Source organism: Ovis canadensis, chromosome 13, assembly GCF_042477335.2.
Source record: "Ovis canadensis isolate MfBH-ARS-UI-01 breed Bighorn chromosome 13, ARS-UI_OviCan_v2, whole genome shotgun sequence".
Classification (NCBI taxonomy): Eukaryota; Metazoa; Chordata; class Mammalia; order Artiodactyla; family Bovidae; genus Ovis; species Ovis canadensis.
In genome coordinates, this window is record NC_091257.1 from 37,544,787 (window position 1) to 37,559,137 (window position 14,351).

General features: G+C 35.6%; 1 protein-coding gene across 12 annotated transcripts in view; it reads left to right on the top strand.

The window, feature by feature from the left end:
• Positions 1–14,351, top strand: part of MLLT10 (MLLT10 histone lysine methyltransferase DOT1L cofactor) — a 214,571-nt gene that overhangs the window by 89,187 nt on the left and 111,033 nt on the right. For all 12 annotated transcript variants that reach the window (XM_069547401.1, XM_069547405.1, XM_069547406.1 and 9 more), the window contains one exon: positions 1,562–1,657. In XM_069547401.1, coding sequence (XP_069403502.1) covers positions 1,562–1,657 — 96 coding nt within the window. The remainder of the gene's footprint in view (positions 1–1,561; positions 1,658–14,351) is intronic.

The window sequence follows — 14,351 nt, forward strand, 5'->3', positions numbered from 1 at the left end:
ACATTTGATTATATAATTTGTGATTCCCTGTCACTTTGTTTCACATCTTTTTGCTTTATTACTATTACTGGTTTTATTACTTGTTTTCATTTTTATTTGATTGGATAGTAACACTGAAACAAGGCTCTTTTGTAGCTTCTTCATTAAAGGTCTTAGAAAGAAATATTTAAATACAAGTTTGGGAATATTTTAGATTTGATTAGTCTGTATTGTCACATAGCATGGATAAGTTAGTACTGTTTGATTAATCATCGTATATTTTGTGTCTGTGTTCCTTTGAAGGATCAATATTTCTTTAATTCCTCATTGTCTGTTTCTCAGTCTTTAGTTGATACCAGGTTTGTATACTGAAATTGAAGGCTTCTTTGTTTTTCTTTAGTGTCTTCTTGTTATTTTTTATTGTTCGTTTTCTTCTGTGAATAGGGCTGTTTCTTTTTAGAAAAGGAACTCTTTTTTATGAAATGAGCAGCTTATGACTCCAGTATTCTGGCTCTTGCATATAAAGTACTGAGAGTGTATATATATTATTTGATATTGAAGATACCAAATAACATACATTTACTGATTTATTTTTTTAATGACTATCAAAGAACATCAAAGTCTTCTAGGAGAAAATTGAAAATTTACTTAGGATATTAAAAGCATGTTGGAATCTTCATTTTCTAAATCAGAGATGATATAGATAAAATATAGAAATAATGAAAATGGGTTTTGGAATTTGTGCAAATAGAATTTTTTCATTGTTATTAATGTGCTGTTATCCTATTTGGTGATGGGGGGAAAGTCTGTTTAATAATTTAATAAGATTGTATGAGCTCTATGTTTGCAAGGAATTTGATCATCCTTTATAGTCATTTTTATCTAGTTTAAACTAATTAGTTATGGTACCACCAAGTTTTAACACCTGAAATAACTCACTGTCATACTTTATATGAATCTGTGTAAGTCTTTTAAACAGAAATGTGTGTTACTTTTAGTATTGCTTTGAAAAATGCGTGAGTCTAATACTGACATTTCCTTTCTTTTTTTCCTCTATATGAACTGTAGAGACAAATTTTTAGAAAATAGTATGCCTTAATACTGAAAGTGTGAGATTAAAAGGGTTCTTACTTTTCCTACTGGCATAAAGTAACTCTTAAAAGTTTTTCTTTTCTTCTGGTTTTGGCATCCTTCTTCAATATGGTATTTTCTATTTTTTGTTGAAATTTTTTTTATATTTTAAAGCAGACATTGAAAACTATAGTTGATCTCTGTAATGAGGTGGTTTTGTAATAAAATGGCAAATAAGCCACTGCTTAGTTGAAAATACTGTTTTCACACATTTTAATAAATGTACAAAAACATGGCATTAATGTTAGGTTAAGGGTTATATTTTCCTTTATAGTGAAATAGATAATATATGGATGGTGTTGAATTGGATTATGTAGTTTGAAATAGCCTTTTCTTTTTTCCTCCAGTAGACATTTAAAAATATTTCACACTTGAATTGGTTTTAACCTAACAAAAAAGATTTAAAACTTTATATACATATACCTATATGTATATATATTTTCTCTTTTAGAAAAAGAGCAAACGGGGATCTAATAGGTCATATGATCAAAGTTTAAGTGATTCTTCCTCTCACTCTCAGGATAAACATCATGAGAAAGAGAAAAAAGTAAGTGGATTTGTTGTTGCTAAATATGTAGCACATCTACTTAATAGATTTTTTTTTCTTTTTTAAATAAAATTAAGTTCTTGATAGCTGAATGAAAACATTGAAGTACTGAAAATTTCTGACTGTGTATTAAGTAAAAAAGTAGGTTTAAAATAGTATGCCATATTTGTGAATATGGTCATGCCCATTTCAACTGAAAATTTGAAATATTAAAAACTTGATTGAAGGCATGAGAGCAGTTATTGCATGTGTTACTCTGGTTATCTATTGAAATCTTTGATTAACTTTAGCAATAATGGTTTATTGCTAGATATTATTAACTCATTTGACATGTGAGAAAGAACCTCATCAGCCTTTTCCTTTGTAATATAGAATGGTTTTGAAGTTCTATATATTCTTAACTGTCCTCCCCCTGATCCCACTGCCCCATGGTGCTAATGGTTTATTATTTTTTAAATCATCAAATGTCATACCATTTATTTGATAATATTTTGTCATTTATTTAAAAGACTAAAAGCTTGCCTAATACTAATCTATCTTCTTCTGACTTACCTGGTTTTTGCTTACATTTTTACTTACTGTAAAGGATATGAGTAATTTTTTAATAAACTAATGTTAAGTACTAGAGAATCATTCTTAGGACATATTGCCCACATAGGAGAAGGATACAACTGTGAATTATTTTAAATGAAGTGAAGAACTTCTTCAGTTAGAAAAGAGCATTACTCTTAAACAGTTGTTGTAAACTAGTTGGGAACATATTTCTGCAGATTGTGCTAAAAACTAAATCACTTAACAATCTCATGTTTGTAAATACTTAGGATTGGGAATGCAATTAAAATGCTAATGTTATTAAAAACAAATTTGAATTTAGTTTGAATTTGTTTCTTTTCTGAAGGTAAATATTTTGAAAGCTTAATTTCTTTTTGTTTTGAATTTAATTTTCCAGTTATTAGTGAAAAATAATTATAACCTCATATTCTCCTTCAGAACATTTGTTAGGTTTATATATTTTTGGTAGATCTCAGGTAGCAAGTACACATTCATTTTGAGTTTTTTAACGAGGTAGTTCTGTGATAGTGACAGTAGGGTTTGATTTTATTGTCTATTATTATCTGCATTGCTGATGGGAAAATGGCAGATTTAGTTTAATTACAGGTTTTGTCACAAGCACCATGAAATTTTAAGCTTTTGAATCATGAATGAGGAAGTCTTAGATAGGGCTTTTATAAATTGTGAAGAGCGAGGTCATACTAATGATGGTCTTATGGTCTGCCATTTCATGAGCATTACCTTCTTTAAAGAAGTATTTGCTGTATGACCACATTTACCTTGATATATGCCCTGTCATGTTATTTATAGAGCATAGTTATTAAATATAGTACAGTGTTTCATCAATATAGTATGGATACTACATTTATTTATTAATCTTTCTAGGAATGAATTAAAGTTTTCATGTTATGAGTTTTTGCAATTGTTGGATAGTAGATTAAAAAACAATATATTTAGTCAAACTTGTTTAGCATTAAATTCTAGCAGTTGTTACTTTCATTAGTATGTAAATACTGTGTGAAGTTTACTTTTAGGACATGAGTTTAGTATAGTTTGATTTTGTTGTCAGACTTAAAATTAACTTGTACTTTTTATTTTTTAATAATTTGAGATTTCCTGATAATCCATAAAGACTGTGAGAATATTATTGTTAAATTTGTTTTCTTGCCTTGGGAATATTTGAGAAGCAACTTTTTTATTATGGTATCTTGATGTTGAGTTATAATATATTAATAGCTGTAGAAATCGGATGTTATAGGCTATCTTTCTCTTTATCCTTATCTTTTTTAAGATTTTAACATCTAGTAGGGTTGTCTTGAAAATATGCATATCATGTTATAAAATGTTTTCACAGATAGTACTTATCTATATAGATTTTAGTACTATAAAATACAGTATATTATGAAGATAATTTTGGTGATATTGTTTATAAGATATATTAGAATCATATTCCCAGTGAGTTCTTTTATCAGAGTTCATTTTGCACATATTTATTGTTATATTTGTGTTGATAAAGAGTAATACTAAATATTGTGTTATCCAACTCACTTATTTTATTTATTTTATTATTATTATTATTATTATTTATTTGTTTTTTTTCTTTTTTAAATTTTAAAATCTTTAATTCTTACATGCATTCCCAAACATGGACCCCCCTCTCACCTCCCTCCCCATAACATCTCTCTGGGTCATCCCCATGCACCAGCCCCAAGCATGCTGTATCCTGCATCAGACATAGACTGGCGCTCACTTATTTTAAAATGAAATCAATTTATGTTAACCTTTTATATATAATTGTAAGAAAATTCAAAAAATACTTAAGCCTTTGCTTTTCAGAGAATTTCTGTGTGGACCAAGGTGTATTACCACTGGTTATTAACTGTGAAATGCCAGCAAGGAAAGAGGAGAAGTTACTGGTGAAATTCAACTTTGAATAAGGAACAGTCTCTATAAAAATTTAAAAATCGGCATATATAGTTTGAAAATAGGTGTTTGAAATGAATTAAAAGCTGTGTTATAGTATAGAAGAGGCTTAATTCAATCATGAAACAATTTGGATCATGAATTATTGTTTATGAAGACTATCTTCCCATTAATGTTAGTTATTGTTCACTGTAAAGTAGAATTGTTTTTAAGCCTAGCACTGCTGAAGAGTCAGGTGTGGGTGAGAGTTAGGAAATGAAAAGGTGTATCAGATTTGGAGACATGTGCTTGTATTGTGAGGCTCCCAGCTTCAGAAAGGATTTATTTGTTTTTTTCTGAAGACTAAGTTGGAGGTCATCAATTTGAAATCAGTGGTTATTTATTGCATTGAGATAATCTGTACCAGTTCATTTGATCCTCACTTTATCCTTCTCCCACTCATTAATGCTAATATATAATGTATTAGTAGTATAGAACTAGGCTTACAGTTCTTTACATCCATGTTACAATTAGTGGTAGTGTATCTTATGGAAATACACTCAGTTGTAACTAGGTATGACAGAAATCCAACTGTCCCCTACTCAGAGGGATTTATCTCCTGCCCTGAATTCCACCCTCTTACTTGCCCTTGGTTTCATTCTGTTATTAATAACTGGCAACAGATAAACGAGTTACTGGTAGAATAAGTACTGTTAGGGTGTCATGGGAGGTTGGGGGAGATGGGCTTTTTGGTCGATGTTTTGTGAGCCTCGGCACTGACTGAACTTCCCGTTTGTTTAGGACTTTTCGTCTCTTTGAAGAGTACTGGGCTACTTCTGTGTCCCACTCACATTAAAGCTTTACGCTTCTACATGTACAGAGAGTTAAGAGAGGCCAGGGCTTTTCAGGACCAGTAATTTAGAATATTTGTAGTGTGTGTGGTGGAGCTGAAGAGTGACAGGAGATGTGATTAATTAAGAAGGGGCCATTCAATGAGGAGTTTTATAAGTAACGCTAGTTTTATCTTGCTATGTTGGGCAGCCAGTCAGAAGGATTAACATATTTTTTTCCCCAAAGTGTTTAATTTTACAGTAGTTGTTAGTATTCTATAGTAGTAGAATTTTGAGAGGAGTTGCAAAAATACTGCACATTATTTCTCTGCCATTCGCCCAGACTCTCAAGATGTTAACATTTCATCCCGTTACTCTTTTCTTGTCCTCCCTTCTTCTCCCCTGCCTTTTCTTTCTCTCTCACTTTCTGTGTGTAGTCTTTTTTTCCTGGACCTTAAGACAGTAAATTACGAATATAATGCTGTTAGCCTAAGAACTTTAGTGTATAGTTTTAATAAAAAGAGAAATTTCCTACATGATTGCAGTACAAAGTCAGTAAATCAACATTATTGCAGAACTATTGGATCTTCAGATCCTGGTTGGATGTCCTCCATGCTAAAGGAGGGAAATTTGTTTTCAGGTTCAGAATCCAGTCCAGGATCACACATTGCATTCAGTTGTTCTAGTCTCTTATTTTTTTTCCCCATTCTGGCATATTTCCTCATTCTTTGTTTGTCTTTCATGATCCTAACACCTGACGTTGTTTCAGGTTCTCCCAGATCTCAAGAATGGATTTTACAGCCACACCGTTGACTTTGCTCTCATTTTCTGAAATAGCCTAGATTTTATGTTTGTTTTATGTTTGGGAGCCTCACAATACAACCACATGTCTCCAAATCTGATATACTTAGTCCTTACTTAAGTATTGATTGCTGTTTGGAAAGACTGACATTTTTAAAACCAGAAAGTATTGGTTCCTTTTTGTCAGTGGTCTTTGCAGTTTAGGTTTTCTCTATACTGCTTTTTACTATAAATTGTAAGAAGACTACACTTTTAACATATTACTTAGAAAAATCTCCTTACTTAAATCATACATTAAGTGCATTTTCTCTTTTTTATGTTACCAAGGGCACCAATGTTGCTAAACTTTGTTACTACATAACTAGAACCCCGTTTCCTCTACTTTTCAGTTAAATCAATGTTTTTTCTCCTTTAGCTCTCCTTAGCAGCCCCCGAAAGACTGAGAATAGTTTCTTCCATGCTCATTAGGCTTTCACTCATCATTTCCTGAAAGTCTTTCAGCTCGTGCCCACTGATTCCTTGAAACTCCTACATTTTTAGTTGTTGTTGTTTTTGTTGTTATGGTAGCATTCTGTGCATGTAACACAAACGTGTATCAGTTACCAGTTGCAGCATAACAAATTACTCCAAAATTTAGTGACTTAAAATTATACTGAATATTTATTATCTTATAGTTTCTTTGAATTAGAAACTTAGAGTTTGCTAGATATTCCTTGCTCAGGGTCTCATGAGATTGTAGTCAAGCTGTTGGTAGGAATACGGTCATTTGAAGGCTTGACTAAGGCTCATAGATATGCTTCCAAGATGGCTTATTAACATGGCCAGTAAGTTGATGCTGGCTGAGCAAGAACCCCAGTTTCTTGCTGCATGACCTCTCTGTAGGACTGTTTGAGTGTCCTTATAATATGGCACCTAGCTTTTCGTCAGATGAGCTAACTTTTCCCAGAATAAGAGAGAGCATGGTGAAAACTACAGTATTTTTTGTGACCTGGCCTCAGATGTCACATGTGTGCACGCGCATAGCTTCCCATCGCCCTAGTTGAATGCCTGTTTTTTACCCATTGGGTTATATATCTGTGGATGCAACCAACTGTGGAAAAAAATTGCAGAAAGTTCCAAAAGGAAAAACTTGAATTTGCTGGGCTCAGGCAACTATTTATATAGCATTTACATTTTATTAGGTATTATAAATAATCAGGAGATGGTTTAAAATACACAGGAGGATGTATAGGTTAAATGTGGATACTATGCCATTTTTTATGAAGGACTAGAGCATTCATTGGAGAAGGCAATGGCACCCCACGCTAGTACTCTTGCCTGGAAAATCCCATGGATGGAGGAGCCTGGTAGGCTGAGGTCCATGGGGTCGCTAAGAGTCGGACACGACTGAGCGACTTCACTTTCACTTTTCACTTTCATGCATTGGAGAAGGAAATGGCAACCCACTCCAGTGTTCTTGCCTGGAGAATCCCAGGGACAGGGGAGCCTGGTGGGCTGCCGTCTATGGGGTTGCACAGACGCGGACACGACTGAAGCGACTTAGCAGCAGCAGGACTGTTTTATCACTGAACTACAAAGTTTCTTGACTGCGTATCCTTTGTTCCCTCACTTCCCTTAAGATCACTAATTATGACCTGTTCAAGGGCAAGCATTGCAGCCAGGCCTAGATCATTAAATGGCTTGGGTCAGAAATGGCATCTCTTGTGTCAACAAAGCCATGCCTGGTTCTCTTTCTCCAGGATGCTCTACCCTGTCTGCTTACAACTTGGTTACCTGGATAATGGAGCAGAGAAGGTAGATGGGGGCAGAATCCTAGGGGAGATATGGCTGGGCGGATTGCGTATTGGGATAAGGAAACAAGTTGTTTTCAAAAGTGTTTAAAGCAAAGCTAGGGGATGAAGGCATAGAGTTTTGTAGGAAGGAAATGTAGGAAGAGTTTTGTTGGAGCAAGAGTCTGAAAGAACTCAGTGAAGTCCCAAGAACAAGTGAGAGAGTGAGTCAACTGCATGATTGTGACTAGAGCATAGTGAATTAGAGTAGAGCATAATGGTTAATATTTTGTTGGTCTGTTATGACATCAGTTGTTGGGAGACAGCTCTCTACAGGTCTCTCACATTTGTACACATCTTTTCAGAATATCTGTATAATAAATAGTCTAGGAAAATGGCAGCACCATCCAGAGCAAGGCAGATTTGTGTGTCTTCTTGGGAGATAACAGAGATATATCTCTTTTTGGGGTATCTGCCAGGCATTGGGTTCCCTAAACCCAAAGTTCTCTCCTGAAATGCAAACCATTGTGTGTACAAGTGTCACCTGGTCTCCTTCAGATCATCCTGTCAGAATTGGGCAGGAACAGTGCAAATGCTGACACTATGGCTACTGCTGTTGCTATGAGTAGTAAAGCTCCTTGTGTCCAACCCACAAGTCTTTACGTTTTCTTCCAGTACCCATGAAACTGGTGGGCTCACTGTTAGCTTGCAAGTACATTAAGACTCTTCAATTTTTACAAAATATGATTATAGCATACTAAAGGAGAATCGAAGTGAAAGCCATTGGAACTGAGAATGTTTAGAGACCCTGAGGCTTGTCCACTTAGGACTGGCCTTACCGTTTAACATTCCCAGTGTTGTAGTCAGGGGTGATGCAATACTGTGGCTGAAAGTCTTCACAAAGTTGCAAGGAGGTGGCAGGAGTTACCTAAGGAACAAAATAATGGGCAGACAAAAACAAGAAATCAGTCAGTCACTTCTGTCATTCAGTCGTGTCTGACTCTTTGCGACTCCATGGACTGCAGCATGCCAGGCTTCCCTCTCCACACCAACTTCTGGAGCTTACTCAAACTTATGTCCATTGAGTCGGTGATGCCATCCAACCATCTCATCCTCTATGGTCCCCTTCTCCCACTTTCAATCTTTCCCAACATAAGGGTCTTTTCCAGTGAGTCAGTTCTTTGCATCAGGTAGCCAAAGTATTGGAGTTTCAGCTTCAGCATCAGTCCTTCCAATGAATATTCAAGACTGTTTTCCTTTAGGATAGACTGGCTGGATCTCCTTGCGGTCTGTGGGACTCTCAAGAGTCTTCTCCAACACCACAGTTCAAAAGCATCAATTCGTCTAGGCAAACCTTCTTTATGGTTCAACTCTTAAATAACCGTATATGACTGCTGGAAAAATCATAGCTTTGACTATATGGACCTTTGTTGGCAAAGTAGTATTTCTGCTTTTTAATACGCTGTTTAGGTTGGTCATAACTTTTCTTCCAAGGACCAAGCATCTTTTAATTTCATGGCTACAGTCACCATCTATAGTGATTTTGGAGCCCAAGAAAATAAAGTCTGCCACTGTTTCCATTGTTTCCCCATCTATTTGCCATGAAGTGATGGGACCAGATGTCATGAACTTAGTTTTCTGAATATTGAGCTTTAGGTCAGTTTTTTCACTCTCTTCTTTCACTTTCATCAAGAGACTTTTTAGTTCTTCTTCGCTTTCTGCCATAAGGGTGGTGTCATTTGTGTGTCTGAGGTTATTGATATTTCTCCTGGCAATCTTGATTCTAGCTTGTGCTCCATCCAACCTGGCATTTCTCATGATGTACTTTGCATATAAGTTAAATAAGCCGGGTGAAAAGATACAGCTTTGATGTACTCCTCTCCCAATTTGGAACCAGTCTGTTGTTCCATGTCCAGTTCTAACTGTTGCTTCTTGACATGCATACAGATTTCTCAGGAGACAGGTCAGGTGGTCTGGTATTCCCATCTCTTGAAGAATTTTCCACAGTTTGTTGTGATTCACATAGTTAATGGCTTTGGCATAGTCAATAAAGCAGATGTTTTTCTGGAATTCTCTTGCTTTTTTGATGATCCAGCAGATGTTGGCAATTGGATCCCTGGTTCCTCTTCCTTTTCTAAATCCAGCTTGAACATCTGGAAGGTCACGCTTCATATTCTGTTGAAGCCTGGCTTGGAGAATTTTGAGCATACTTTGCTAGCATGTGTGATGAGTGCAGTTGTACAGTATTTGAACATTCTTTGGCATTGCCTTTCTTTGGGGTTGGAATGAAAACTGACCTTTTCCAGTCCTGTGGCCACTGCTGAGTTTTCCAAATTTGCTGGTACATTGAGTGCAGCACTTTCACAGTATCATCTTTTAGGATTTGAAATAGCTCAACTGGAATTCCATCACCCCTGCTAATTTTTTTTGTAGTGATGCTTCCTAAGGCCCACTTGACTTCACATTCCAGGATGTCTGTGATCTGAGTGATCATACCATCGTGGTTATCTGAGTCATGAAGGTCTTTTTGCATAGTTCTTCTGTGTATTCTTGCCACCTCTTTTTAATATCTTCTGCTTCTGTTAGGTCCATACCATTTGTGTCCTTTATTGTGCCCATCTTTACATGAAATGTTTCCATCTTTGCATGAAATGAAATGTTCATGGTGGAGAGTTCTGAGAAAATGCGGTCCACTGAAGAAGGGAATGGCAAACTACTTCAGTATTCTTGCCTTGAGAACCCTGTGAATAGGCAAAAAGATAGAGGACACTGAAAGAGGAACTCCCCAGGTTGGTAGGTGCCCAATATGTCACTGAAGATCAGTGAAGAAATAACTCCAGAAAGAATGAAGAGATGGAGCCAAAGCAGAAACAACACCCAGTTGTGGATGTTACTGGTGATGGAAGTAAAGTCTAATGCTGTAAAGAGCAATATTGCATAAGCCTGGAATGTTAGGTCCATGAATCAAGGCAAATTGGAAGTGGTTAAATAGGAGATAGTAAGAGTGAACATTGACATTTTAGGAATCAGTGAACTAAAATGGACTGGAATGGGCAAATTTAACTCAGAAGACTATTATATCTACTACTTTGTGCAAGAATCCCTAAGAAGAAATAGAGTGCCCCTCAGAGTCAGTGAAAGAGTCCTAAATACAGTTCTTAGATGCAGTCTCAAAAACGGCAGAATGATCTCTGTTGGTTTCCAAGGCAAACCATTTGATATCACAGTAATTGAAGTCTATACCACGACCAGAAATGCTGAAGAAACTGAAGGTGAACGGTTCTATGAAGACCTACAAGAGCTTCTAGAACTAACACCCCCAAAAGATGTCCTTTTCTTTATAGGGGACTGGAATGCCAAACTACAAAGGCAAGAGAGTTACCTGGAGTAACAGGCAAATTAGGCCTTGGAGTACAAAGTGAAGCAGGTCAAAGGCTAGCAGAGTTTTGCCAAGAGAACACACTGGTCAGAGCAAACACCCTCTTCCAACAACAGAAAAGACTCTGCACTTGGGCATCACCAGATAGTCAATACAGAAATCAGGTTGATTATATTCTTTGCAGCCAAACATGGAGAAGCTCTCTACAGTCAGCAAAAACAAAACCAGGAGCTGACTGTGGCTCAGATCTTGGGCTCCTTATTGCCAAATTCAGACTTAAATTGAAGAAAACAAGATACTGATTAATAAATGATGGAGCCAGCATTTATGACCAGGCATGCCTGACTCCACAGTCAATGGAATCTTTTTTTTTTCCACCTACATCTTTCTGCCTTTTACTTGGAAGTTTAATAATCAGATTTCTTAGATAAATCAGGTGTATTACAAATTAAATTTATTTTTGATCTTAGTACAAATGGTGAAGTCCTCACGTGTTCTTAATAGAATGCTGATACAAAGACTCTCATGAAACCTTTACCTTGTTCCAGGAGGGTCTTTCTTAGATTAGCGTTTGCCGGGGGGTGGGTGGGTGGGGATTTATAAAGAGCTTGTAACTTAGAAGGGAAAGATTCTTTGTTAAAAGTGGATAGATAGACAAAGTTACAAGTAGAAGCCTTAAGTTCATTTAGGTGTTTAGAGTTATATTCCAACTCTCTAAAATCATAGTATTGCAATGATTATAACAAGTTTTTTCCCTTAATAGTAAATCTGTTAATATATTTATTTCCTATGTTACACTGTGTAGTTTAATTTCCTTTTCTGTAGATGAAGAAAAGGGACATTAGTGTTTAAATTAGTAAATGTTTATGAAATATCTACTTTATATGGTCTATATCCAATATACTGTTGTCCCAGTAATGTTCTTTATAGCTGATTTAGAAGAAATTGATCCAAGATTCAATCAAGTATTCAATGTCTCTTTAGTTTTCTTTAACATAATCTTCAGGCTTTTCTACCTTTCACAACGTTGATATTTTTGAAGATTCCTCATTAGCTGTTTTGCAGCCTGTTCCTTAACTGGTATTTGTCTTTTTAATTTCCCTTTGATTAGATGTATGTTGCTTAGTCGCTAAGTCGTGTCCAGCTCTTTTGTGAGAAGTACTACCTAAATGGTGTATTCACAGTGCATCATAACTTTTTTTTCTTTTTTTTGGCCATCATTCTATCATATTCTTTCAGTGGGGATAATGTTTAGAAACCATTTCTCTCTGGAGTAAGTCTCTGCCCGAGAATGAACCCCTGCCTGAAAGGTTAACTTGAGACGTCACTTCAGTCTTTCCTAGAGGGGGCTGCTTGCATTTATCTATTATTTGTCCAGTAGAAAACCCTTTCTTGTTTCAGCTGCCGTCCTCAAATCAGCCCTTGATGCTTTGCAGTGGGTACCACTGATGATTTTGCAGTTGTCTTGTGGCTTCCTTCTCCCCTCACAAATGCTGTTACTGTGCTGATGTTGTAGTTTTTTGCTCCACCCTGTTTGTATTTTAGGGTTCATGGAAGTACTTTGGCATTTGATTTTATTGTAAAATGTTATTCCATTGGTTTTTAGTTTTTCTAAATAGTCTATTTTTGTATGGAGTTTCAGTACAACTAGTCTGTTGGCCACTATCTTCCTTTTCTCACTATGCTAATTTCTTCTTGTTGTTTTAAAGGGGGTTTTCTATATTTATTATATCTTCTTTTATTGTCTAATTTATAAATACTATTGACTTTAAAAAATATTTATCTATGTATTTGGCTTCCTCAGATCTTAGTGAAGTTATGTGGGATCTTTGACTGTGGCCTTCAGACTCAGTGCATAGGCTCCAGAGGCTTCAGTAAATGGGACACACTGGAGCAGGTGGGATCTTAGTTCCCTGAATCCATGTACCTTGCATTATAAGTCGGATTCTTAACCACTGGACCACCAGTGAAGTACCAAGACTGTGGACTTTTATATGTTAATCTTGTATCAACTACCTAATTGTTTGAGGTAGTTTCATCACTGATTAATGTTAGTTTAAGCCTGAAATAGTACAGAAGTAGTACAAAGTACTTTTACAATACTTTACTGTTTTACTGAATCCTTTATGACATAGTAATCATAATAATTGTATTTTAAAAGCAAGTGATTCTGTTTAGTTTCTGCTGTAGCCTATTTTTAAGCTGAGAAGACAATCTCTGTCTTAGTTGTAGCACTTCAATTAAGTGGGGGAATGGATAAAGAAAAAGTAAGTGGTGGATCTACAGAATGAATTAATATAAACAGTTTGGGGCTGCTCTCCAGCTAACTTACTTCTCTATGTGAGCTTGTTTGAATTCTTGGGATATGATATGATACATGATAGTGTAGTGACAGGGCCCTGGATTTCTCTCTCTGTAGCAGTTATCACCCTTAATTTTTTAAATGGTAAAATATACATAACATGAAACTTACTATCTTAACCATTTTTAAGTGTGCAGTTCAGTGTCATTAAATACATTTATATTGTTGGAGACCATCACCATGATACACATCTGTGGAACTCTTTTCACCTTGCATAACTGAAAATATGTAACCAGTAAGCAGTACTCCCCCTGTCCCCAATCTCCTCCAAGCCCATGGCAGCCTCTATTCTGCTGTGTGCTTTTAGGAATTTGACTACTCTAGATTGCTCGTATAAGTGAAATATTCAGTTGTATGTATATGCCACATTCTGCTTATTCATTTATCTGTTGATGGAGTCTTGTTTGCTTCCACGTTCTAGCTGTTGTGAATGAATAATGCTGCTATGAACATGGGTGGGTATACAATATCTCTTCAAGACCCTGCTTTCAGTTCTTTTGAGTATATACCCAGAAGTGGATTTGCTGGATCACATCTTGATTCTGAGGTGTTGTTTTTTTTTTCTAATTATGTTTTAAAAGTTTATTTTTTAATGAGTTTAACTTTTTGAGGATCTATAGTACTACCACAGCAGCTCTACCATTTCACATTTCTACCAACCAGGGTTCCAATTTCTCCACATCCTTAACATTTTTTTTTTTTTTTAACTATTCTCAGTAGTAGTTTTATTCCTTCATTGTAATAGGTTATTTGGTCTTTTGCTCTTTTGTTTCTCTTCTTGGGGCTGATTATTGTTAAATAAACTGTGTACCAATTATTCTCATAGTTACATTAGAGGAAAAGTGAGAGGAGTATATTAAAATATAAATTTTTTTGATTTAGTGTGAAGTTCTAGACTAGACCACTGTTAATATAGTGAAATAGCCACATGTGGCAAGTAGGTACCATATTAGACAACATGACTCTAGAAAATAAAGAGAGCCTTGATGTTCATGTTTAGTAGTGAAGTCTTAACTGAATTTAATAGCTGTATGAATGGAAAGATATGGGAAATGTAGTCAAGGTATTGAAGCAATAAAATCTATAAGGCCTGGGATCT